At 46.0% G+C, this 26978-nt stretch overlaps 1 protein-coding gene across 3 annotated transcripts in view; it reads left to right on the plus strand.

The window, feature by feature from the left end:
• The window catches only part of ELMOD3 (ELMO domain containing 3), a 635597-nt gene that overhangs the window by 299127 nt on the left and 309492 nt on the right, over positions 1-26978 (plus strand). For 2 of the 3 annotated variants that reach the window (XM_069618948.1, XM_069618950.1), the window contains 2 exons: positions 22696-22758; positions 23179-23202. In XM_069618948.1, coding sequence (XP_069475049.1) covers positions 22696-22758; positions 23179-23202 — 87 coding nt within the window. The remainder of the gene's footprint in view (positions 1-22695; positions 22759-23178; positions 23203-26978) is intronic. The other variant, XM_069618949.1, reaches the window with a different exon arrangement.

Below are 26978 nucleotides of genomic sequence, written 5' to 3' on the forward strand. Positions count from 1 at the left end.
CAAAATTAAAATCAATAGTAATGCTAGTACTAGTATCTGTTCGCACAGGTAACGAGCAACTGAGATAGCTGAACAGAGGAGAAATTAGTCACAGGATATACAAAAAAAACAGTGAAATGATTGAAAAAGTAACTCTGATGTTGTCTGATTATTGGGGAAAGGGATGTCCTACCATTTCCATGGAGACACGCATTGTGAAATGGGCCATACGCATCTAGTGATGTCAGCTTCAGGGGGCGGGGGATATGATTTAGTGCTGCAGGGGCACTTGAACTTAGGGCGATGGATAAATGGATAAAATTAGCACAAGATGGCCGCACCCGCTGCCTGATTTCGCATGCGTAAAAGTGCGGAAAACTAAGGTAAGGTGCATAGGAAATGTTTTTACGATCGATCATCGATTGCTTTAAACCACATGCCCGAACGCTCGGGACAATAACATTTAGATTTATTTTTTTTAACTTGTTTTTATTGACAGTTTGTGAAGACAATAATACATCGAAATAGAACAAAAAACAAAATTGAAAAAAAACCCAACTCCTCCCTTCCCTTTCCACCCCCACTTTCCCCCACCCCCCAGGAGCAGTATGATGAGTTTTGCCCCTTCACGGGGATATCGTACCGGCAGGATTAGTCATTAGATCCGCCTGGTATTGTTGATGAGAACCCTTGAGCGGTGCATCATTCCTCACATTCAAGGATCAGAGTCTTCTTGAGGGAGAATAATACCAAGTAGTGACATGCTTTTACGGTACCAGGTTCTGGGTGCCCCTTGCTTCAGAAAAGTTAGCAGGTCGGCCCAATCGGATACAAACTTCATGTGATGACCCTGCAAGGTATACGTGAGGCATTCCATAGCCACTATCAACCAGATCTTTGCTACCCACTCATATTCGTGGGGGGGGTTCCTTCAACTTCCACCTGTGCGCCAGCACCAATGCGGCAGACATCCTCATTATGATATACACTATGCAGGCCGATTTTGTGGGGAGATCCTCGAGCACCCGGCTTAAACCCAGCATATTGAGTCCCTTATTCCCTCCTCCCCTAGGACCCAGAACCTGATTGATAGCCTGCTGGAGGTTGTCCCAGAATGCATTCAATTTTGGACATTCCCACCAAATGTGAGCCCAAGTGCCCCTCCGCCCACACTCTCTCCAGCAATGTTGTGAGGATCTAGCAAACATCCTGTTTAGACTGACCGGGGTTAGGTGCCATTGAAACATCATTTTAAGCCAAATCTCCCGGATCTGAAGGGACCGTGTGAGCCTCAGAATCCGGGCCCACAAGTCTTGCCACGCCCTGTCCTCTATTTGTACCCCTCTGTCCGCCTCCCATTTCGTCATACAAGTTCTGTTCGGGGGTGTTTCTCCCTCTTAAATGTATTTATATATGGGGGCCATGAGACCCCTGTCCCCCTCATGTGTGTCTAAATAGTTCTCAAACGGGGTTAGAGAGCGAGTGGCTGCCTGTTTCTGCTCTGGGTGGGATAACCAATGCCTCAGCTCCAGATATCCGTACTTATGGGTCTCCTTCAATCCGAATTCTGCTTTACACTGTTCGAAAGTCTTTTACCTGGCCGTCCCCATACATGTCTCGCAAAATCCGGCATCTCCCCACGTACCAGTCCTTAAATGCTGGATTACTACAACCTGGGGAAAACTGTGGGTTCTCAAACAACAGTGTGCAAGGGTAGGGGAAGGTAGTAATATGAGCCCGTCTGACTGCTGCATCCCAGGCTTCCCCTAAAATCGAGGTAATTGGGGTGATATACAACTGAGGGGGCCTATCTGGCCTAGGGAGCCACAATGCTCCCTCCAACTGTCGGCCTCCACGGTTTATCGCGATCGTTCCTCTGCCAATCCCTGAGCACCCGTATCTGGGCTGCAATATAGTAGGCCTCAAAGTCGGGCATGCCCATTACACCCCTGAGAGTCGAGGTTCTCATGAGAGCTGAGGCTATTCTGGGTCGTTTGTGGCTCCACATGAAACAGTTTTAGCTTTGTGTAGGGCTCTAAAAAAGGAACGCGGGACCACTACTGGGAGGGCGGCAAAATGGTACAGAAGCTGTGGAAGCACCACCATCTTTAGGACATTTATGTGCCCCAGCCACAAGATATACAAGGGGCCCCAATCTACCAGCTTTGATTTGATCCTCTCCAAGAGAGGGGGGTAATTGTCCCGATATAATTCTCCCACTTTGTTGGTGAGGTAAATCCCCAGATACTTGATTCCCTTGCTTGTCCATCTGAAAGCGTATTGATGATTGACATATTTAATTGAAGCTTCACTTAAATTAAGGTTAAGAATCTCCGACTTGTCAGTGTTAACCTTCAGCCCAGCGACCTGCCCAAACTGAACAAGCTCCTCGCATACTGTCGGTAACAACACTTCAGGATCGGTCAACGTTGTCTGCAAAGGCGCTACTTTGTGGGGCACACCCCCGAAGTTGATACCCCTAATATTCACATACATTCTTATCGCCTCCAGAAAAGGCTCTAATTGAATGGCTTACAGAAGCGGGGAGAGCGGGCACCCTTGCCTCGTACCCATCTCCACCCTGACCATTTCCGAGACCTGGCCGTTGAATGCCAAACGAAGGGAAGGATTCCGGTAGCTGGCAGCTACTCGGTCAATGTAGTTGGGACCAAAGCCCATTTTGGCCATTGTAGCAAAGAGAAAGCTCCACTCCACGCGATCAAAATCCTTTTCGGCGTCGACCGCTAGGAGGAAAGAAGGGACTCCCTTTATTTGGGATTTCTCAACCAAATGGGTCACTCTGCGCACTTTGTCAGCTGTCTGTCGCCCCCTAATAAAACCTGCCTGGTCATGTCGCACCAATTTAGGCATAATAGAGTCTAACCTGGCCGCTAGGCTCTTCGTGCAAATCTTCGCATCAACATTTATGAGCGCTATCGGACGATAGGCCCCACAGTCCTCCGGGTCCTTGCCCTTTTTATGACTGAGAATTACTTTGGCCTCATCCATGGACCCGGGAAGGGTTCCGATGGAGCCTATATGATTAAAAGGTTTGGTTAGCTGGGGAACTAAGAATTCCTTGTGCAGTTTATAAAACTCTGCCACGAAGCCATCCGGTCCTGGAGCTTTGTTCGGGGGGAGAGCTAAAAATTGCCTTTCTGACTTCGTCGGTTGTTATGTCTCCCTCAAGCTGGTCCCGCTCTTCCACGGACAGTGTCCGCAAGTCAAGCCTGTTTAGGTATACCTTTTGCTTAGCAGGGTCAGGATTACTGCATGAGTAAAGAGAAGTATAAAATTGGCAGAATTCCCTCTCTATTCCCCCATTGTTGGTCAACGTGTGCCCATGTGCACCCCTAATTCTAAGGATGGTTTTCCCCTTCTCCCTTTTCAACATCTGGGCGAGGAATCTATCGGATTTGTTCGCTTTAATGTAATGCATTTGACGCAAGAGAAGTAAGCTGCGCTCAGCTGCTCTGGTCTGGATGAGGTTCAATTGACCCCTTAGCGTCCGGACCTCCCTTCCTCCAACCTCAATTCCCTATCCCGCCTGGCTTTAATTGCCATAATTTTCCCCCTTAGCGTGGCTTTTAGTGCATCCCACCATGTTTGTGGAGTGGTATCCTCCCATCTATTCTTCTCCACATATTCCTCCAGTTCCCGTTCCACCTCCTGTACCAAAATTGGATCCTTAAATAGATGTGCCGGGAAGCGCCATTTTCAAAAATGTCCCCGTGGCCTGCTCAATGTTAACACTATAAGAGCATGGTCTGAGATTGCAACCGGTCCTAGGGAGATCCCCATAATAGAGCCCAAGAGGGAGGCGGACTCCCAAATATAGTCGATTCGGGAGTGGGTTTTATGAGGATGTGAGTAGAAGGTGTATCCACTGTCACTCCCCTGTGTCTCCCTCCATACATCTACCAGGGACATATCTTGAACTATTTTCTTAAGATCCCCAGAAGGTCCTCTCGGCGATCCCCATAGATCCTTACTTCTGTCCCTCAGGGGGTCCCATGCCATGTTAAAATCTCCAGTTAGGACAATTCGTCCTCTAGCGAAAGCACTCAGGCGGGCAAGAGCCTTCTGAAGGAAGGCATCCTGCCCCGTATTGGGAGCGTAAGGGAGTCGCGACTGTGTATATCTCCCCTCTGCCCTCTAATATCAGTGCCAGATACCTCCCTTGATCATCTTTTTGTGTTGTCTTGATCAGGAGATCTAAGCCATCTCTCAATGCAAGGACCACACCCCCCCCTTCTTACAAGATTGAGTGGCCTGGAAAAGCCGGGCATATCCCCAGATTTTAACTCTTCTAGTGTCCCGTGTTTGAATGTGGGTCTCCTGTAGAGCTACAATATGCAGTTCTTCTTTGCGTGTGAACAGTTCCACCCTCTTTCTTTTAATCAGCGAATTTAGTCCATTCACATTTAGGGATAATACCTTCAATTGTTCCATGTTATCGGATTGTGTGGATTATCAAAAGCGTGGAAGAAGTCAAAGAACCCTGGGTTCTTACCATCGCCAATAACGTGTCTCTGGTAATCGTTACCAAGCGTGCCACCCCTCTCAACTGCCCCCGAAATCGTCCCCCCCAACTCAAATAGCTGCCCCTGAAACCACCCCCCCAACTCAACCCCCTGGATGGGCTCAACTGGCCAGTTTCCCCCCTTGTACCTAACAAACGAGAGTTGAGCCCCAACAATACCCCAGGACTACCCAACGCAGGATTTCCCAATCCCATCCCAAGAGTCCCTCCCCCTCCCTTGCCCGCAGTAGATATTCAAAACTGCTTTCACCCCCTGTGACGGTGTCCCCGACTTCTAAAGTGAGTGCCCTCCCCGGACTCACTGTGCCAGCGTCCCTAAGGATTCAGGGAGTTATTGGCCGATAGGTTTCCAGACAAGCCTTCTTTAATGAAGGGAGGGTTCTTCCCCGGTCAGTCAAATCTCCCTTTCTGAGGGGCCTCCTTTTTAGATCGCTTGGACTTGACAGTCGCCCATTCCCAGGACTTGGGTGGACCACGCAGGCTAGTACAGCCCTCAGGGGCCGCCAAAGGTTGCTCCTCGATGCCCAATACATCAAAACCTTGTTCGCATGTCGTGATCCTGCGCATCTTGCTCTGCCACAGAAAGGGTAGACCAAACGGATAAGACCACCTATATCTAATTTGCTTCTCACGCAGAATTTTCAACACCGGAAGCATCCGTCTCCTTTTATTCAGTGTTATGGGAGATAAGTCTTGGTACAAAAAAAATCTCTGCGCCATTACATGAAATACAACTGGCCTTTCTCGCTCTCCCGAGGAGCTTCTCTTTTGTGACATAACTGTGAAATGCCACTAACACGTCTCTAGGTTTTGCGCGTGGCTCCGGGCGGGGGGGACCCACTCTGTGAATTCTCTCAAACTGAAGGTCTGCAGCTGTGTCCATGTCCAGGAGATCCCTAAAGACAGCTGTAAGGGTGTGCGCAAGATCTTGAGGCTGGACGGACTCCGGCAGGGCTTTGACTCAAATATTGCTTCTTCTAGAGCGGTTCTCTAACTCCTCGGCCTGTAATTCTAAATTCTGAGTGGTCTGTGCTAGGGTATCCAGAAGACATTCAGCTTTCTTGACGTCCTCCGCTAATTCTTGGATGACCGTCTCGTTTGTGTCTACCCTCTCCTCAACATTATGGATATCCCGTTTAATGTCTTTTAGACCCTCGGCCAGGTCCTCCCTCAGAGCGTCCATCTGCTTCTGACTCGCCGCCGTGATTTTATCCACCACTTTGCCGAGGACTTGCCCGAGTGCCCGTGGGTGACCGGTCTGTCAAAGTGCCCCGGGCAAGAGTCTGTGCGCTGGGGCTTCCTCCCGTCTTCCCCTTGGCCATTACTCTGTTGGTCATCATCTTGATCTTTGGCCCAAAATTTAGTGAGGGGACCTTCTTGATTCTTCCTGGTGTTTTTGAGGGCAAAGGGGTGGTCCTTAGCCTTGTTCCTGGACATCATGGGCCCCGGGTTCGAAAGAAGCTTGATTTAACTTTTATGTTGCCTGGGGGTCCGCAGCAGTGAAAAGGGGCGGGGATATTACAGCCTCCGATACAGGAAGTGGATGTGTCCACAGGGGCCCTGCTCTCCCCTCTTCCACACAGCCTTCTATGAGGGGCCACAGATCCCCGAACCAGCCCCAGAGCAATCCGCACCTCCCAGCCGGGTCCCGCCTTTGCGTGGGTCAACTCTAGCTTGTGATGAACTGGGGGGCAGCGGGTGAACCAGGCCAAACGCTGCCAACACCGTGTCCCATCCACAACGATTCAGTAAACCTCTGGGGCGCCCGATTGGGTTAATACCCGAGGGGAAGGTGCCCACGCGCCCAGGGGGGTGTGGAGCCCAGGGTCGTCCGGCCGCACAGCTTTTGATCTCAATCGTGGGGGAATAGCCGGTATGCGCCACTTACTTTCTCCTCTCCGGGCGCGGCCCAGCCCGCCTCCGCTCAGCTTCACCCGCCCGCTTCACAGGGCAGTAACTCCCGTGCCCCCCCGGGAGACTTCCGACGCCTCGCTCTTCTGTGCAACACTGCTCCAGCTGGACTCTTGCAGTGTTGTGTTCGGCGGGGGGCCTCTCCACAGGATCCGCACCACGGACACACTCCCCCGTTGCCCCAGCTCAGACCGAGCTGGAATATCAGTATGACGCGGTGCTCCCGCCAGACAGCGGTATCTTCACAGATTAGCAGCTGAAATGACCGAAGGTGCCTACTGCCAAAAAGGGTGCCGGGGAGGGCGTTAATCGGCGTCAGAGGTGTGGGGTGAGCCCTACAGGGTCAAAGCGGTCCGGGAGGACGGGAGCCGCGATGTTCCTCAGACGGCGGCCATCTTGGAATCTCCGACAATAACATTTTTGACCGCACTATTCCTTTAAGTGTGGAAAGTTGGGAAGATACCTCGGCACAGAGTACAAGTATTAGTGATAGGAGTGTTCTCCTTGCAGGTGAGTACACCAGGAAAGGGACAAATAGTGGTTAGTCAGATGATTTGAAGTACTGGAGTGTGGTAGAAGGTTGTGGTGGTAAGGAAGTGATAATTCCACTAATGTGTTTTTATGATACTGTTGTATAACCATCCTGACAAAAGTATTGTTGATGAAGAAGAAAGGCAATGTGATACGAAAGTGATTGGCCTTCAGAGCAAAGGACATTTACATTGATTTTGACTTGATTTATGAAGGTAGAATCTTTTTGGTTTGTCAAGCAGAAAGCTTTAACAATGATCTTAATAGTGAAGAACCCTTTTGGAACTGAATTAGTCACTTTGCAAGGTGAAAATTGGAACTGTTTATTCTACCCAGAGTGGAAACCTGGTCACAGGATTTCCTGTTTATAACTTCTGTGTTTGAATTTACATTTGTGAAGTTTAAATCGCCAAATGATTCCTGTATGCTTTTGTTATGTGTATTGGTGTGAGGGACAGTTATTTGGGGACACTGTCATTTTCCTTTAGCCTTAGTTTGCTAGGTAGGGAAATCCTTGTTAGGATAGGGAAAGATAGGCGTTCATCTCGCCCTTTATTATTGAAACAAAATGGCGACTTTTGAGAAAACTCCATCGACGTGTCCACCTCGCATTTCTGACTCCTCACATTATCTAGATTGTCTGAGCCTCAGTGTTTTCTGGGGTGGGTGACCTCATTCCTCTATTTGACAGTAGTAGTCTTTAAATAAAGTGGAACACATTTTTTATTCGTACATTTTTTCGTTGAGTATCCTTTCATGTGTCGTGAACACCATATTTTGTATTGCTGTTCTAAAGATGGATTTCCAGAAACAGCCTTGTCGGAGGGTTCTAAGAAGCCACCCTAGTTGGTGAACAGGGTTATGACATATAGGCATAGTCCAACTTCATCAAGGTAGAGTAGCAGAGCAGTAAGGCAACACTTCACGAAAATGGGGGTTGTGTAATGGTACAGTGACACACACACACACACATTCACTGAGCACTCTAATCAAATTAGAAAAAATATACAAAAAGACTATATTTATTACAGGTAAACATTTCAAGGTGGAAGCTACTAGTCTCCCATAAGTCACTATCCACATCCATTCTACATATGCACACGGCACACCATTTCTTACGCAAGAGTAAATTATCGATGGCTAGCGGCGAGTGTATATTTTGATCCCTGTTAGGCATTAACACACATTAGACATGTAAAATCACAGGTAAGGAACACAGTTGGTGAACTTATAAGAGATTACCTGAAAGCTGCAAACATACATTGGCAATAAAACCGCAGTAAAGTGAATTAAAAAGAAAGTAAATTCCTTGTTCTTCCCTCCTAACTTAATTAAGCCTAGTGCCCCAAAGAGTCAAAAGACCCAGTTAAGTGTCTGTTGAAGGAAGCTGAACGTCTTTAAAAGTGGAGAACAAGTATTAACAAAGCCAACTGGGAGGGAAATGTTCCAGCAAGAAGTAAAGAAAGATGAGCACAGTAGCTTAAAGGTAGATTGTTAGGTAGATTTTCATTTTCATGCACAATCTCCTCTACATGCAGGTCCACCAGCACTTTTTGCTGAACTACTGGAGTTTTGGTCTGTTCCTCTAACAGTTTATTGAGAGACCACCTTCAAAACGGGGATGTCCTTCCTTCCCCACTTAAGGTGTGACGCAACAAACTATTTAACACATTTTATTCTTGAGCCCTACTTCAGACGCATATCATGCCCCTTGGGTCCCACCCCCTGAGCTAACAATGAGCCAAGAACCAGGCCAGTGTATATATATGTCATTTATTAAAATAAAAGTAATAGAAATTAGCGCAAAAATGTCACACCACTTTTTCCGTGCCACAACACAATCAACTTCTCTCAGCATCAATAAATACCAAAAGTGAGTTGGAAAGAACACCATCACAATTCTGCACTTTCTGCAAATTTCCCTTCAAGATATAATTACACTGATCAATAACTAAAGCAATTATCAGGTAGTGTTGAGCAGTAGGAATTAAAAATTGGTTCAAATACATATGGCAATTACGATTTTGCCCCCACTTTTTGTTTGAAATAAACTCTAGTTGATTTAGCAGTTCATTTTTCAGACCCCCCTGTTCCCCTACTTTGGGCTGTTTTGGGGAAGTCGGACAGAAAAATTGGAATGATTTGGGGAATTTTGGATTTCCGACCCCGCTCCACTGAAAGGCCTGTGTTGGGGAAGCTGGATAAAAAGGTTGGGCTGATTTAAGAACAAAGACACCCCTCTTCCTTTAAGAAGTCGTGGTCAGCAGGAAGTGAGCTTTCTTAATTTCAAATTTTAACAGAATTCACCCCATAGTCTTCTGCCAAATGGGGAATTAATTAAATTCATATTTTTCTTTAAAAAGCCACTACCCAACTCCCCCCACCCCCCCATCCACTATAAAGGGAAAGGATTTAAGGTAGGCAGACTCCCCCACTTTTTGGTTTCCCAGGGCTCAGTTCTACTTGCATTAGAGAGCCTCTGTTTAAAGTTCAGAAAAGCCAGCTGCATCTCAGCAGGACACTCTGGAAAGATAGGGCAGGGTTCTGGTCACTCAACTCTCAAAGATGGCCTCTCGCTCTCCACCATAGGACCCAGTCAGCTTTGAGGCCTTCCTAGAAATAGACAGCTCCACCCAAGTGCACCCTCGGCAATCTCCTCTGGTGTTTCCTTACAGCTGTCGGATGGTAAGTTTCAGCTGCCTTCCTCATGGTCTGTCTCTTATGTGTGTGTGTGTGTCTCCTCCTAGTGCAATCCGCCTTATATAGCAGCGATGACGCCACCAATTTTACTATCTTGGGGCAGTACCCTGCAATATTTCCCGCAACTAGGATTGGACAGTTACCATTCTCTCTCCTCCCAAACCCAGCCTCCAAGTTGGGATTGGTTTAGGGGTCTGGCGCAACATATGGCAATTCCCATTTGTAATCGCCATTTGTTCTCCTTAAATATTTGGCCAAAAACGAGTTATGTATCACAACTTCATAGTTTTACTAGAAACTGCCATAATACACCTATTTTCCGATTCAGCGGGAATTAGATAAGCTGACCACCAGGTCCATACCATGTAGCACGGCCATGTGGCAAATTTCTGCCATTTCCATAAAAATGATAACAGTTATGAATATTTAGGTTATTACCCATATCCCTAATTTTATTCTCCACCCGCTCACCAACTCTCACATTTGGAAAATGCTCAGATCATCCAGAAACACACCTAGATAGTCATTACAGTTCCATGAGTCACAGGCGGATGAATTTTATTTCTCCAAAAATTGCCTGGAAATTACCTAAAACATGCTATATAGATGAAATCAATCCGCCTTATGGTTGCTGAGAAAAAGGCCTAAATGATAATGGTCCTTTTAAATTTATTGTGAATCTTCATGTGGGACAAATGTCCCTTCGCCTGCCTTCCGGCCATTTGTCTTCACTGGGTCAGCCTGCACCCAGAGTTTCTTTTCTTTTTTTTTTTTTTTTTTTTTTTTTAAATCAGTCTCTCTGTGTTCGAAGCTTGCTCTTTGAAGTTGTTGCCCCCAATTTTACACATATTGGTCATGCTCCAGCCAAGGGGAACTTCTCCTGCAGTCAAGGCCTCCAGAGCAAGCAGGACTAGAAAAGACTGAATTTTGACACCTTTGGCAGGATGATTGATTGCAGTTGGTAATTAGATGGGAGATGAAAAAAACGAACTGTATATTAAACCAAAAAGGTCTTACTCGCCTAGTATAAGTGTGTGTTATCACAAAAGCAAAAGTAGTAGAGATGTATACTGTCCCTTGAATCTGTGTTCCACTAATCAGAAAAATATATTTACTAGTTGGTTTGTGTTAGGCAGAGTTTGTATGCAGTACCCTCTGGGACCACCATACACACCAATGCTACAGGTGTAAGCAAACCAACCTTTGGAATAAGTCTGTACTACACCGTTTTTGGTAGCGGAGCTGAGCAGCCAGGCTTATCTCAGGAGGAGAATGTGAGCAGTAATGATATTACACAGAGGTCTACAATCACAAGTGTTCAAATAAACTCTTACACTCAAGGTTCTTTGATAAATACTTATTTATTTATTTATCTGTCAGTTATAAAACATTCATAAGAAGGAGGCAATTGTATAACACACAAATATACTTCAGTACTATTTTAGAATACTTATCAAGAGGAATAAAAGGCAAAGATTATTAGAACATGGAAGGTTGCAATTATTCTTACAGTGCAAATACTTGGGGTTCACCAGAAGAGTCAATTCAATAGGCTAGGCCAAAGTCAATGGGCTAAATTCTTGGATAGGATAAAGCGGTTCTGGTAAGTAAACGGTAAAGTCTCTGCACAAGTTCTCAGAAGTAGTTTGTAAAAAGAAGACTTGTATGTTGGGTCACAAGCTGATTAGGCCTGCGAGTTGCAAAAGTTTCAAGCACTTTCACTGCGAGAGGTAAGTACTCTGTCTCGTTTCACAGTACCTTTCAATGAAGAAAAAGATGCAGCTGGTCACCTCTGTTCCTGGGATTTCCTGCAGATCTCGCTGTTTCCTGGGACTCAGTCGTGGGACAAGAGGGAGGACGTCGGGGGACTCCTGCACTGCACTGGGACTGGTCAAAAAGCTTGCAACTGACACTCTTCAATTGCGGTGGCTGTAAGTAACCACACAAGCTGATGTCCCTTTCCCTGGTTATATGGTTTCCTGCAGGACTCTGAGGAAAATGCGACCAGCTCCGAGATAGGTATCCAGGTAGCTTACTGTCTAGTTAATTGGTCCAACCAACTCAAAGGGAGCAGTCGTCCTTGCAGGGCTTCTCTGTCGAGGTGAACTTGGCGATTCGGACCTGCAGCAGGGCTTTACCGGGCAAACCAACGTTCCAGGAGTTGCAGCAGCTGTCCTCTTCAAGCTTGTCTTTGGCTCTTTCGTTCCAGTGAACGACTCTGCCTTCCAAGCCAAGAGACTCATCTTTTATTAATTTCTCTCCCATTCATTCCAGCCTAGCTGTCACTCACCCAGCAGGGTGGCTGTCCTTGCCAGACAGTCAGCCAGCCAATCACGCCAGAGTGCATTTGGGTCTCCTAGGAGACTAAGCACAGGGAGTTTCGGGCACCTCCCTCACTTCCTGCCCACCCCAGACACTCAGGCGCCAGAGGCGGTCTTCAATCCTGAACGCTTGTTACACTTTGATTACACCTGTTCCAATTTAGTGTGTCATTGGATATCAGGGACAGCTTTCTCTCCCGCTATCCCTTTTAGATGGGCGGAGCACCACTGACAACCCAGGGAGAGCTCCCCCCGACAGGGTCAGGGTGTGCTTCTTTTTGAGGGACAGTTTCAGTGGTCTTGATGCATTTGCTTGCATGATAATGATTACATATGTTTTAAGATATCGCTCCACAGTCCGTTTTTGATGTGTCACAAGTTGAGAAGGGATTGTATTACATGAAGCAAAAGTACTGGGAGCAGGGGGGATAAAGCAGGGAAGTTGTTGGAAAGTAGATTGAAGAGTTATTCAGAGAGGGTGTGTGTCCAAAAAATTGTTGATCCGTCTGGAAATTTAGAGATTAAGAAAGGTAAAATTAGTGAATGTTTTTGCTCCTTTTATGCTAAATTGTATACAGAAGATATTGCACCACAAATAGGTGAATTTGATAGATTCTTTGGAAAAATTTAACTCCCAGTGCTTTCTGAAGAAGGTAAATGTTTTATAGAGGCACAGATTACTATCCTAGAGGTTTTGTCAGTAATTGAGGAGATGAATAAGGGTAAATCTCTGGGATGGATGGTTTGACGGTAGAATTTTATCAAAAATTTGGTGAAGTGTTGGCACTGAGTTTGTGTGAATTATATAACTGTTTTTTGAGGGAGGGGAGGGTATGTGATTTAATGAAGGAGGCAACCATCACGGTGATCCTGAAACCTGGAAAGGATATTACTAAGTGCAATAATTATCGGCCTATCTCCTTACTTAATGTAGACCTAAACATTTTTACGAAAATACTCACAGTAAGGCTTAAGAAATATATGGGTGATTTGGTGGAGCGTTCTCGGACAGGATTCATGGAGCGAAGGTATGGATATGATAATATTCGAACACTGTTAGATATTTGGAGTTTGCCGGACTCGGAAATAAAGGATATTTTGTTGATTAGACGCCGAGAAGGCCTTTGATAGGGTGAATTGGGGCTTTCTGAATTATACGCTGTCGAAGTTGGGTTATGGTCCTTTCTTTATTTAGGCTATTCAAGCGCTACAGAATGGCATTTTGGCAAATGTGTGAGTGAATGGGGGGGGGGTTTCTACGTCATTTCCGTTGTTTAGAGGCACTCGCCAAGGTTGCCACTTGTCGCCACTGTTATTTAATTTAGTGTTGGAGCCCTTGTTGGCATATATACGTCAGATGAGATGTATGAGAGGGTTTGCAGTGGGAGAAGGGGAAGTAAAGGCTCTAGCTTATGCGGATGATGTGGTGGTCATCTTGAATGACCCTGTTGTAGGGGGTCAACTATTAAGGGAGGTCTTTGAAGAGGTATGTAAGCTATCTGGGTATCAGATCAACTGGGATAAGATGGTGGTATTTCCGGTGAGGGCTTCGCCTGGATGTGAACAGCTGCTGGGGTGGAACTGTAAATGGGAATATTCTAGTGTGAAATATTTGGGTATTCATATTACTCACGGTTTTGGAAAGTTAGTAAGTTATAATGTGGATAAAATCATTGAGGTTCTTAGGCGGGATATTATGAGATGGGGACGTTTTAATCTGACTCTTTGGGGCAAAATGAATGCTATTAAAATGATTTTGCTGCCAAAGATTCTGTATGTTGTTCAATCTCTGTCTTTACATTTTACAAAGGGAGCATTTGCACGTGTAGATTGTTTCAGGATTTATTTGTGGGGATTTGGGAAGAGAGGCAAGATTCCCCGGTACATTATGGTCGGGAATGTTAAAGATGGGGGATTTGGGTACCCGGTATTGAAAAACTACTGTATTGTTTTTTTTTGCTAAAGAAAGTGTCTAATTACACTGGTGAAGATCTAAACCGGGTGCCGTGGTGGGTACAAATTGAGATGCAGCGGTTTTTGCCTTATGATATTAAATGTTTGTTTTCTTTTGGTTGTCTAAGAAGGTACAGTGTTTGAAATCGGTATTAGCTACCAAAGAAGCGTTGTCGTGGATTATGGGTACTGGTCAGGGACTATATCTTTATGAAGGGGCTTCATTTTGGCATAATCCTGGTCTGCAGTGTAATAATAAGGTACTAACTTGGAAGAGTTGGATTCAGAGAGGAGTTTTGATTATTGGCAATGTGTGGAATGATGCTGGAGTACTACCGTTTGGGAGTTTAGTTGAGAAATTTGGTTTGAGGAACTGGGAATTGAGAAGGTATGATATTTTGGTAGCTTTACTCTTGGAACGGAGGGAAATGTTGGATGCTCCATTCTTGGCAAAGCCAGAGAATTTTGATACATTGATGCAGTTTATGCAACCGGATGGGCAATGGTTGGACTCGTGGGTAAAGTTGAGGTTATCGTGGACAGAGGAGTTGGGCAGCGAACTCACATTGAGAGAATGGGATAAGATTTGGAGAGTGCCGACGACAGCCAAAGTGGATTTGCAATTACGCTACATACATCTAAGGACATTGGGCAGAATATATTGGACTCCAGCACGTATGTGCAAATTGGGTTTAGTTGATGATGATTTGTGTTGGGATTGTGGGAAAGAACAGGGTACTATGTTACATATTTTGTGACATTGTGAAAGAGTGTTAAGCTTTTGGAGGGAGGTTATTGGGAGGATTGATCAGATCTGGGACATTGTTTACCCACGCAATCCATTAGCAGTTATATTCCTGTCATATGGTGGTGGGCGTAATGTAAGTTGGGTGATATTGTGTGGGTTGCGTAAAGTTTTGTTGGTGGCGGTTAAACAAGTGTTGAAGGTCTGGAAGGCACAAAAAAAACCCGACAGTGGAGGAGTGGATTTTGGATGTTAGAGCTTTATCAAGATTTGAAAAAACTATATTTAGTAAACAAAACAAGGCAGAACTTTATGATGAAATGTGGGAGAGTTTTAATAACCTTTATGGATATACTAGGTTGAGTTATAGAGTGGAGTGAAATAGTTTACTTTCAGGTACTATACATATGGGGGGATTTGTGTTGTTTATGTGGTTGTTTTGTGTAGATTTGTTTGATACATCTGATTTGGTTTTAAGTTAATCTTACAGTTTGATATGGTGGGATACGGGGTTATGGTGTGCAATTCTGCTGTATTGCTTCCCGCTATTGTATATTTTGCAGTTCAATGACTTATGATGATGATACTGATGTTTGTTGAATACTGTTGAAAATAAGAAATAAAGAGTTTAAAAAAATCAGTTCTTTTGAAATCGCCAGTGGGCACTCGTCACTTTAGCTATGCAACTCTGTGTTGGGCTAATAAGGTGTTTTTGGTGGCGACTCGTAAAATGTTACGCCTCTGGAAGACGAGAAAGAAACCAAGTATTGATGAATGGTTATCGCAGGTGCAGTTGCTCTCAAGATTTGAGAGGATTAAGTATTATGCTTTACATAAAGAAGAATTTTTATAAGGAACAGTGGGAGGCTTTTAATGAACTCTATGTGTGAATTAAGTGCTGATGGGCGATGGTTTTTGTTTCAGAGTGGTTAATTTACTATTGTGTTCTTTTTATTGTGTTTGTCTTGTGTTGTGTGGTTGTGTGTTTGTGTTTTTTATTTTATTTATTTTTTCTCTTGTTTTCCTCTGATTTTTGGCTAGTTATCATTTCAAATTAGGGTTGTTGCGATTAGTAGAGATAATTGATAGGTTTTTCTTATTTATTCTATACTATTTGTATCAACTTGTATAATGCTTTTTTCGTTTTATTTGTCGTTTTCTTGTTATCATAATTGTTGTTTTGGAATGATATGTATTTCTTTTGATAAATCTTTAAATAAAGTTGTCCAAAAAAAAGCACGGCATATAACGGCAGGAGTGCAATTGTTTTCCCATTTAGACTTATAATTGTCTACCCTGTTTGTTGTGCATTACATGAACTCAATATGCAGGAGGTACGTCCGCAGCACCACACAAGCTCAATTACCCCTTTCCAACACTTTAATAAGGGGTACCTTACCACTCCTCCAGGGTATGCCATTCTATAGAGTTGCTGTTGCAGTGTCCAATGGGTGTTCCCTCACCCCATGAAGTAGTCAGTTGTTGCAATTAGCTGACTCACGTTCGCCGAATAGGATAATAATTATAACATGCTTGCCTCGGAGACCAGCCGCTTCCTTACTTCAGGCCCTTCAGTCCAGATGCACGGCGCTGCAGCAGGCAGTGCGCGCCTCAGCAGGGGCATGATGATCAGCAAGGAGCAGCCTCAGCCAAGTACAAACAGCGCTGCCAGTGCAACGCTGGTGAAGTGGGAGCTCATCCACAGCCCCGCTACCTAATCCACTCTGCAGGCTGTGAAGCTGCCGCTCAGAGCTCAGCGGCCTCCAGGGCACGGGCTCGGCATCTCCCCATGGCTCATCTCAATCCTGCACTCAGACCAGCAGGGCTGCGGATTGCCACGGGACTCGGGCCCAGTTGCAGCACACTCTCCACCGTAAAGCTGCACAATCGGGACCTCACATGGTGGCACACATCAGAATTAATTGGAAAACAGGATTCTGCCAGTGCCGGAGCTACAAGCTCAAGCCTCCATCTTGCTGCACCTCAGCAGCGCCCCCTACCTCCCCACAAGTAACGTTTAAGCACTTGTTACGGTCAGGGCAAAAGGTCCAAACTGTATACGTCTTTCCTTGTTCTTGAGGCAGGAGTGTTCTCAGTGGCAGGAAGGGGGTCACTAGTGCTCTAGTGTCTGACAGGTCAGGATAGTCACAGATGTAGGAAAAGTCTGATTTCCTGTGGAAGTCTCTTCAAAACAAGTAGTTAGCTTTAGAGTTAGTTGGGGTCCAGGGACTTAAGAGAAGACACTGTAGAGGGATTCCAGCCTTGGGCCTGTGTGAACTGGATGAGAGGACTCCCAATAACATGGATACCCCCCAAAGCTGCACAGGAATAGCAAAGTATTTCACTTTATAGTTAGTTGAGGGTCCTGGGACTTCAGAGAAGACGCCCTAGGACGATTCCACAGTGGGCTTGGGTGTGGATGAGTGGCCTCCCAATCACAGAAAACGCCCCAAAGCAATACAGAAATCACAAAGGCCCAAGGTAGGAAAGAAACTGAAACAAAGTAGCCCAGCTAACACAGCACAGAAGAAGAGTTGCAGCCGGACGTCTTCAGGATCTGCAGCCAAAAACCTTTTTGATGAAGACTGAACACTGACTGGAAGAGATTTTGCAGCAGGGAACACTCCAAGCAAGAGTTTCTTCGTGGCTGGATGCAGCTCTATGGTTTTGGCTCCCCTTTCAGGTGCCAGGAGAAGATGGAAAATCGCTGGTCAGTTTCTTGTTGCTAATCTGGTCCAGCACTCTGGTGAGGAGACTTCAAGGACTCAAATCAAGTCTCTGGAGGTCCAGCAGGATGCCCCCAAAGTTTCAGCAAGATTCAGAAGACCGCGCAGTGGCTCGAGGTCTCAGGGTATTGCAGTCCCGCAAGGTCGCAGCAACGCATGGGATGGCTCAAAATGCAGGTCGTCTTAAGTCTAGTGGATCCCACCAGGCTCTGGGTCGGGGTGAACGTTTTCAGGACACCCAGGTTGCTTGTAAGGAAGGGTAATTGCAGGCTCGGGTTGCACAGCAGGCTATCCATGTGCTGGAAATCTGCTTTTCTTCATCTTCCTCTTCGGATTTGGTTCCAGTGGTCGACTGCCTCTTCAGCTTCCAGGATCAGACCTTTATACAGGATCCAAGCCAATCAAATAGACATGCAATATTTAAACCTGAGGCGTGGCAGTCCTTTCAGGACAACCAACCTCCCAGTTGGAACTGGATCCCAGCAGTCAGGCTGGAAGAAGGGCTGCAGAAATTTGGATTCCTCCCACGCTTCTTGCCATCCTTGACACTCTGGAGCCTGAGTGGGCTTGCTCAAGGTCTCACGCTTAAGACAAAACCTGCGCAAAGGAATTTCCCACCCTGAAGAGTAGGGGGAAGGACCAAGAAGGGACAGGAAACCCAGTAATGGCGACAAAAGAAGACTGGGGCCGTTTTTGTAAAATGGGCTCCCTTGGCTGCCTTTACCGCAGCTGTGGAAAGGTGCACTGAATTAGTAAAAAGGGTTCACTGCCACCAGCCATTTAGGCTAAGCTTGTCCCTTTAACAGAATTGTTACAGTGGAAGTGAGAAAGGGGATACACCGAATCACCCCAGCACTCTACATAAGGTGAGGTGTGCTGGTCTCACAGAATTAAATGCAGAGGGGATATAAATATCCTTTCTACCCCTGGAACAGTAGTTCTCACAAGTTAAGCGAGAGAAAATAAAAGGGAAGCCCAATGGGCAACCCAGCAACACTGCACAGAAAGTACCGTGCACTGCAACAATAAAATGTAGATGCCAAAAAGTTGTCAAAGTATGAAATCAAAAAGACATTATGGAGACTCCTAAAGATGACACCCATTAAAAGAGTGAAAGAAAGGTTGAGTGTGGAAAAAGTTTCCCACTCACTGAGGTATAAGGAAAAAATAACCCACCAGTCCAGCAAAAAGTTGCAGGGATCTCACAAGTGAGGGAGATTTGGCACTAAAATGAAGATCTTACCTAACAATGCTCGTGGCAATGAGGAAGACTCTAAACCTGCAAGGCCCCTCTTTGTGTTGGAGAGCAGCAACTGCAAGAAGATGGGGACTTGGCCCCAGAAGCTGGTGACCTGCGGAATTCCCAGGCAAAGCGCAAAACACTGATGACGCCCTGAAGGAAGTTGGTTAACCCACTTCATGGTTCTGGGACGCTGGCAAAGACTTCTGCAAGCAGGACTGTTGTGCAGGGATCTAGACTGGTTGGTTCCAGCAGCCCAAGGGTTGATGCATCAGTAAGGGTCTTCTGGAGAGCATTTCAGAGACATGCCTGGAGGCAATGCAGGATGTCTTCACTGGTCTTCCTCGGGTCGTCGGCAAGCTGCAATTCCTTCATAGCGGTCTTGGCTCCAAATGACAATATGAAGAATGGCTGCAGGGCTCCTCCTTTTATCCCAAATTTGAAGAAGGGGCACTTCCACCCCGACCGTGGCAAGAAACTGCACCATTCAATTTGGCGAGGGATGACCAATCGTGGACCGCCTCTTGCCCCACATCTGCCCAGCAACAAACCTTCTCCTGGCTGGAGAGGCTTTGCCCACGAAACTAGAGGTTTTGCTCAGGACAGGGTTGACCCTATGTGGTATTTTTCTGTCCTGCGAAGGCAGGCAGAAACCCAAAGGACAAGATGGCCAAAGAGCATGGCATTGGCATTTTGACTGTATGGTAACTGAAAGATCAGCAGGGCTCATAATTTGCACTCTGCTCTAGCCATTGGTTAGTGATGTAAGCCTGCGGCAGGCAAGGGCGTGGGTGTTTGCTGCACAGGGGACCTGCTGGGAGTCCAGACCGCAAATTCAAAGCAGGTCGAAGAAAGGGGGGGGCAAACTGCAAACCTGTAAAGGTAGGGCATTGGCCCCAGTGACTTTTGCCCCGACTCAAGTCATGGAGGAGCGAAGGGGGGAACCAGACCTTGAACATATGAGTACCCACAGCCATCTCTCCTAGGAGGAGCCCCCTGGGCCTACACAAGTTTATGCACCAAACTCCCTGATTGCCTTTACACCGGTGGAAGCTGTGCCCAATACCAACCTGTTGATCCCTGGAGGTGGTTTTGATAGCATTTCCACTGCTAACTTCCTTGATACCCTGGGCAATGGTTGTGAAAGGATTACAAAGCTCATTGGGGGCTCTGAGCCATTGGCTCCACAGTTGACTCAGTCAGCGCCTCAAACTTCTTCTCCTGAGCTGTCCATAAGGTCTGGCATCACACGCTTGACCCCAGATCTACGAGTGGCCCTGGCTATAGAGCCTTTTCATCTTCGCCTGTCTCTACCTGCCTGCCAGTGGACCCAATGTACCTGGGTCACGAAAAGCATTCCTGAGGCCCCCCTTGCAGTACTTGGAGCGAGGCCACTTCAGCTGCACCTTCCGGGGCAGCTCCTCTCTACGCCTAACTCCACTCAGGTCCCACAAGTCATCTATTCAAGGGAATTGGTCCCCACCAGTCTCCTCACCTAAGGATTGAACTGTCATCCCGGGCTGTTGCTGCAATCGTGTTCTCTCTGAACTGGCCAATATCAAAACATTACTAGTGGCTCTGTTTAAAGGCGTGACAGGGGCCAGAGGGGAATGAGGAGGGTTCCGGGGGGGGAGGGGGGAGGGTTGTATTGCTGAAGTTGAACCACTTGGGCATGGGTCTGGAGGCTTGGTTCCAATTGCGGTCACAAGCCCACAACCCTGGTGTCTCAGTCTCCCCTCTTCTGCCAGTGTCCTGAATCCTCGACCAACCAGTGGCTCAACCACCCGCACCCAACGCTCTAAGACAGCCCACAAAGGTCCATATTCCGGGGCCTGTGCCCTTACCCAAGGTGTCCCATCCCTCAAAGATCCATGCCCCAACGTTCCTGGGCACAAAGCATCCCCCTGGGAGGGTAGTTAACGCACACAATCAGGGCTCTGGTGGGGACTCTATCCAGACATAATGCCCTCTTAGGTCCTATTCCCATCAAAGTCTCTCAAACTATCAAAACATTGGGTGTATATCTAGAGCCCAGCCTCACTATGGACAGACAGGTAAATGCCATCGCCTAATCCGCAGCAGATCACTCCAAACTCATCAATGCCATCAGGCCCTTCATTTCATGCCAAAACTGCATCTCAATTGCCAGGGCCATCATCGGCTCCAGACTGGACTATTGCAATGCTCTGTTCATTGGAACCTCCCAAAAAAACCTCGCCAAACTTCAGATTGCTCAAAATAATGCCTTAAGAGCTGCTACAGGCACCTCTCGCAAGGACCACATCTCAGGGATTAGAAGGCAGGTACACTGGCTTCCCATCAAGGAAAGGGTGGTCTTCAAAACCCTGGCCCTTACACATAAGTGTCTTCACGACCAAGCCCCTCCTTATCTGACTGAAAGGATAACCAGACAAACAGTCGCCAGACCCTCAAGGGCAGCCTATGCCAACCGCATCACTGTTCCGCACACACGCAGAGTGCGTGCAGGAGGCACCAGCTTCCCTACTATGAAGGCAACCTTATGGAACAACCTCCCCGCTCAGATTAGATCAATCGACTCTCACACGGCCTTCCGCAAGGCCTTAAAAACCAACCTCTTCATTAAGACCCTTTAAGACCCTGTCATTCTAGGTTTTGCACTTCTACTGTTGCACCTTGTGTAGGAGAATTTCTGTGTTGCCTCCTGTTACCTAGACTAGATTATTAGTAACCAACTGTAACTTCCTATGTGTATCCTCTGTAACCATGCGAATGTAGTTAAATTTACTCTTTGCGGCCGCTTACTGTAACCCTCAAGCAAGCCTTCTTAAAATGTCCTTATAGCGCCTTGTTGCCTGTGGGCTGTAGTGCGCTTTACAAATGCTAAAATAAATAATAAATAAATAGAAGAACCACTGTGTTTCTCCACAGGGTACCAAAACTGCCCTTTGACCGAAGAGAACCAAGGGATGCCCTGCAGAATAAATGCCTTCACTGGCTACATCACGTGGGGGGCTGTGTATTTGTAACCAGAGACGCCATGGTGGAATGCACCAGATTGCCCAATGAAATGTTGTCAGACTCTGTCAAAATGGTATTTGGGGAAGATTACATGGCAAGGGAGGTTCTGAGAACTTGTAATGGGCAGGGGCGGTCCAGAAGAAGTGGTATCACAGTGAGCACATCCAATACTCCTGGTCATGCTGTCTACTACTATGATGACTTTAGAAGCAAGGACCCTCTCTCTGGGGCAAATCGCACTGCTCTGGGGCCCTGAAGTTTTGGGACCTAAATGGACTATGGGGGTGGGAGCACTGAAACTCGGTTTTGAGATATGTACTGGGGTACTCGCAGAGGGTGTTGCTTCAGTCTCCTGATATTTTTTCCTTTTCTCTGTTGTTGAATGTCTTAGTTTAAGATTTGTACTGATAGGATGCACTTTGATGGCCGTTTGGCCGAATAAAGTTATTGATGATGATAATTACTTTTGGCTAGTAAGAAATGGTGTGCTGTCTTTGTGTACAATTGAGGTGGCAAGTGACTTTTGTGTGGCTAGTAGCTTGCAACTTGAAATGTAGCCCCTGATAGTTGTGTGTGGTAAAATGCAACATTGCATATGATTTAAAAATGAAAAACACGGTAGAAAAATGTCTGCCACCAACCAGTCTTCTTGGACACATCGAAAAAAGTAACAGAAATGTTGCTAAAAGGAAAAGCCGTACAAAGTACCCTTGAAGCACTTCACTGTGAGGTGTGGTATGCTGCATTAAAACAACAAAGACATCTCCCTGCACTGGTAGACGTATGGGCTGACAAGTGTCCCCAAAGATATGAGCTGAGTAAGCAAAGTTAAGCAAAAAACTTTACTTAGCTTACTTACTTAGCTTTAAGAGTCAGGACAGGTTCAAATCAACGCAAAATGTTAGGGGGTTTAGTCGAGGTGAATGGAGGGAAAACTGCAAAAAAAAGAATCTTCCCCAACAGCCGTGCAATGGTTTGAAGTAATGTTTGTCATCTCTTTACAATACACCTTTTGGGGGTCATCTAACTTTTTCCCTTTTTGACAGACATATGCGAGGATGTGCTTCAAGCTGAGGAGGAGTGGGAAGCTGTGGAGATTCTCCAGTCAGGTAAGTACCTCTAGTGCGGGGCATGCATTTGGTCCAAATACAAATTGTCCAGCATGCCTGGCTGCTTAGTGGTTGCTCGTCCTGCTTATCTGCTTACTTGTGTGGCATGTTTGGATGTTCTGTGCTTGTTCTCAATGCTTTACTGATTGGCTGGAATGCTTGTCTGTTTTCTGATTGGCTTAAATGTTTTGCTATTCCCTAATTGGCTGAAATATGTAGATGCTCTGTTCGCACTGTTTGCTTCCCATTGTACATGCAGATTTAGTAGACTGCTTAAATTATCTTTGGTTTGCAAGATCCCAAACATCCCCTTGAGCTCAGGTTAATTGCACATGCTTGCAAAAATCCCAGTAGTTGTGGTGGCATCCCTTTTGCAAGCCAGCAATGCATACCGTAAATGAGTGTCTTTCATTGTTACAGGTCTGCCGTGCGAAAACACAACAGGTAACACTTCCCGTTCAGGATGGTTTTGGTGCAGCCCATAAAAACTTGCCTAGTGGAAATACCCTGTAGATATATGCGCATCACAAGGCCATGCAAATACCTGTATTGTTTCTGCCTCATATTACATATTAGACCAAGATTTATCTAACCCACATTCATTTTAGATAATCTTTTATTTATTTTTTGGGAACCTTATTGTCACACTTAAAAAGCAAAGAATAGTGTAGAGGCATCTTTACTTGTAGTGGGGACGGATCTATGTGATAACTGCGACCCCCATAATTGCGACGGCCGAAAATGCTGGTTTTTATTTATTTATTTTAAACCCCCTTTACAGCACATGCATATGCGGGGGGTGACCCCCACAACTCCCCATATTAGTATTATATTATATAACTCCCCCATATATATATGTGGTGTAAGGGTGGTCTAAACAAAAAAGTCGGAATTTCAGCTGTCACAATTATGAGGGCGACATTTTGGGCCATTACCGCTGGGACTGGTTTTATTACAAAACCTGTCGAAAAATTCAGGCACTATTTATCATAGTGTAAAACCTGTCCCCTTTTGATCCAGGTTCATGAATTTTCTATTTGAGAAGCACTGTCAGTTGTTTCTACATGGAAAAGGGCAGTGGACAAGGATATAGTTGGGCAGACGGGTGCTAATACAGTTTGTAATCCTTTTTTTCCAAGTCTGCACGTTACAGAAGCTTCTTTTATATTAATGTGAGACTTTCTCAACAGAGGTGCCCATGCCCAGGCAGATTGGGTTCTTTCAAAAGTGGGTGAATTGCCAAACTGCCCAGAGATGGGTGCATCCGAGTGAAAATCCAGCTTGGGTATCTTAAGTGTATGCATTTTTGTGATTAAAACACCAAACATGTTGCAACCTATATGAGTGCAGGACTGTGCACCAAACAAGGTTCAAGGTTTCAGAGGATGGGGGGGGGCATCTGTCTGCCCGGTGCACCTTCTCAATATCAACTGCTGTGACTACCCTTGTAGCCTTTCCATAGATGTTTCCTCTATTATTGCCACCCATTCACATGTGTTTATGCTCATCAGTGGTGGGTGTGTATGAACCCGGCCCGGCTCTAGGAATTTGTATCTGAGTTGGCCAGGTTTGTGATCAGGGGGGCCAACTTCCATTGGGTGTGGGTGTAGAAGTACCCTTAAAAAGTGCTGCCATTAAACAAGATTTCTCAGATCCGTGATCCAGCAAAAAATGTCTACCCAGATCTCAAGGCTCGAAATTAAGGTTGGATAAACGGGAGCTAAAAGCAGCTCCTAGTTATCCAGCATTAACTAGTGTCCAGGAGCTACCACTGGGGAATGAGGAGCTAGTACATAGGAAACAAATAATGCTTTACATTTTGTAAATTTTGTCCGAAACAGTGTTAAATTCACACAGAATAGTTTTTTCTGCATCAGTTGACCTAGGGAGCCAAAAGTAGCTCCTGGTAGCTGTTGGTGTCAAGTTAACCAGGCTACAAGTAAGAGCTAAATAGCTCGCAGTTCCCCTCAATTTCGAATCCTGCGGATCTGGAACAATCCATTTCCACCCTTTAATTGGTTCGGACTGTTAGACTACTTTAAAAGGTGCATAATTCTTGATTCAAACCAAGGTTGTTGGGTCCATGGGTGGCACATTTAGCTGCAAGACCACTTGAATGTCTGATAAAGATGCTTGGTAGGATTGCACTCATTGGCAGATTTAAGGCAAAGGGATTCTTGAGCAATGCTGACAGATGGCCCTGTGTAGGTGGGGCATGGGTGTGGAGTTGATGGCGGCAGTAATTAATGGCTGTCACAAGTGCAAATAATGTTACATGTTTTTAAGTTGTCTTTTTCTACAATTGGAGCTGTGTGTATAGGGGTATGACTCCAGCTGGAAACCGCCTATTCACCTCACTAGGTGTTGCTGATATGAAGTGATACTGTTCACTCGATTTGTTCAAGTGGGAAATCTACTCTCGCCCTGCACCTGCTGATCCCTTCCAAGATCACAAGCTATCCAGTACACCTTCCAAAATCTTCTGCTCGCTTCTTCCATCTGTTCCTTTGTTTCCTTACGCTGCCTTACTACTTTGACCTGCCATTCGCTACTTACTTCATCTTGCATCCGCTCCCCCATCTCCATATGGAAAACTATTGCCCAAGCATGAAAAATTGAAAATGTATACTGCAGAACTCTTAACAAGAGTCAGAGATTAAGCCCAATGACTCACGCTCTAAGAACAAAAGATATGTACCTTTTTCAACATAATGCTACAATTGAGCTGAACAAAAACAATACATAGCAAAAGAGCTGAAGCAATAGTGTGGCTATATCAATGTACTTATCTAATCTTCCCATTTGCTCTCCCCTTTCTACTCTATTCACTCCTCCTTCACATTTCACCCCCAGTCACCCTCCATCAGCTCAACCTAACCACCATTGGCATTTACCAACCCTCCCACCTACCCCACCCTACTCACACCATTTCTTCTTGGCATGGCTGGGGAGAATCGATGATGATGCCACCTGCTTCTCTGCAGGGGCTGAGCAATTAGGCCCCCAGTCCTGATTCCCTCTTAAGTGGTGTGTGCTCAACAATTCCTCCCTGAATACAGTGACTACTTCCAGCAGGCCACACAGGAGGTGATTGTGGTCCAGCCATCTTATTATCAAAGACAGGCCACTCCTCCTCGATAATTATTTAAGCAAGGAATACGACCTTTTTGTTTATTACAAAATTATATATTGAAGCACAACATTGTATTTTCTGTTGCAATTTTACAGCACATTTTAATTGAGTTGAGGGTCTGTGGGAGTGCAAGCATGCATGATAAAGTGGAATCAGTAGGTTGATCCTGCAGATTGAGTGGTTTCTGGTCTCCTGGTATAGCTCCCAAATGGGGGTGGCAGTGAGGAGGGCTGATGCCACCCCCTACTCTTCATTCTGGTACATATTGTTTACATACTGTTTATAACATGCAATTCTCTATGATGAGTTCTTGTTTGACATCTTTGTGTTGATTTGCTATTGAATGTCACAGTTTCGTTCAATAAATATGGCCTTACATTTTCCAAAGAAAGGTGTGTGTGTGTGTGTGTTTACTTGGCAAGCCCTGACCCCTGCGTGGCTATCTATTTAAAGCATGGGCTTCATTACGAGTTTGCAGGTACGGAAACAAGAGTGCCGGTAAGATCAGCGGCACCCTTGATCGGCAAACTCCGAGTCTGCCTGCCTTGGCCGCTGTGCCCGACAGGTCTGACCATGCCGGGTGCAGCGGCCACGGTAGGCAGACTGCTCATGGAAGCACCGGCACCCTTTGCAACGGTGCCAGTGCTTGCGTGTCTCCACTGCCATAGAGTCCCATAGGCTGACTTCCCAGGCCGCTGGACTCGTAATGAGTCGGTGGCACCGGGAAGTCAGGCGCCATTAAATTATTGCGGGTCCGGCGGCAACCCGCAGGTAGCACCGGCAGGGTTACCGCCAGACCTGTAATGTTACCCCACAAGTGGGCATTTTATTTGGATATCTCATACTGTAAATCGAATCACTTCTAGGAAACAGATTACATGATTTTGCCAGCGTTATACACTTTGGTTAAGTGGTTAAGCCAGGATTTGAGCCTAACCTGAAATGTAGGTATTCAACCAAACATCCTCCCAGTTCAGGTTGGTGCAAATATCTATTGAAGTTTGGTTTTAAATGCCTAGAAAAATACTCAAGATATTACAGATTACTTTAAAAAAGCACACGCTACGTGATAAACCAACCTGACTGC

The sequence above is a fragment of the Ambystoma mexicanum genome, chromosome 10 (assembly GCF_040938575.1).
Source record: "Ambystoma mexicanum isolate Mex_15411 chromosome 10, UKY_AmexF1_1, whole genome shotgun sequence".
Taxonomy (NCBI): domain Eukaryota; kingdom Metazoa; phylum Chordata; class Amphibia; order Caudata; family Ambystomatidae; genus Ambystoma; species Ambystoma mexicanum.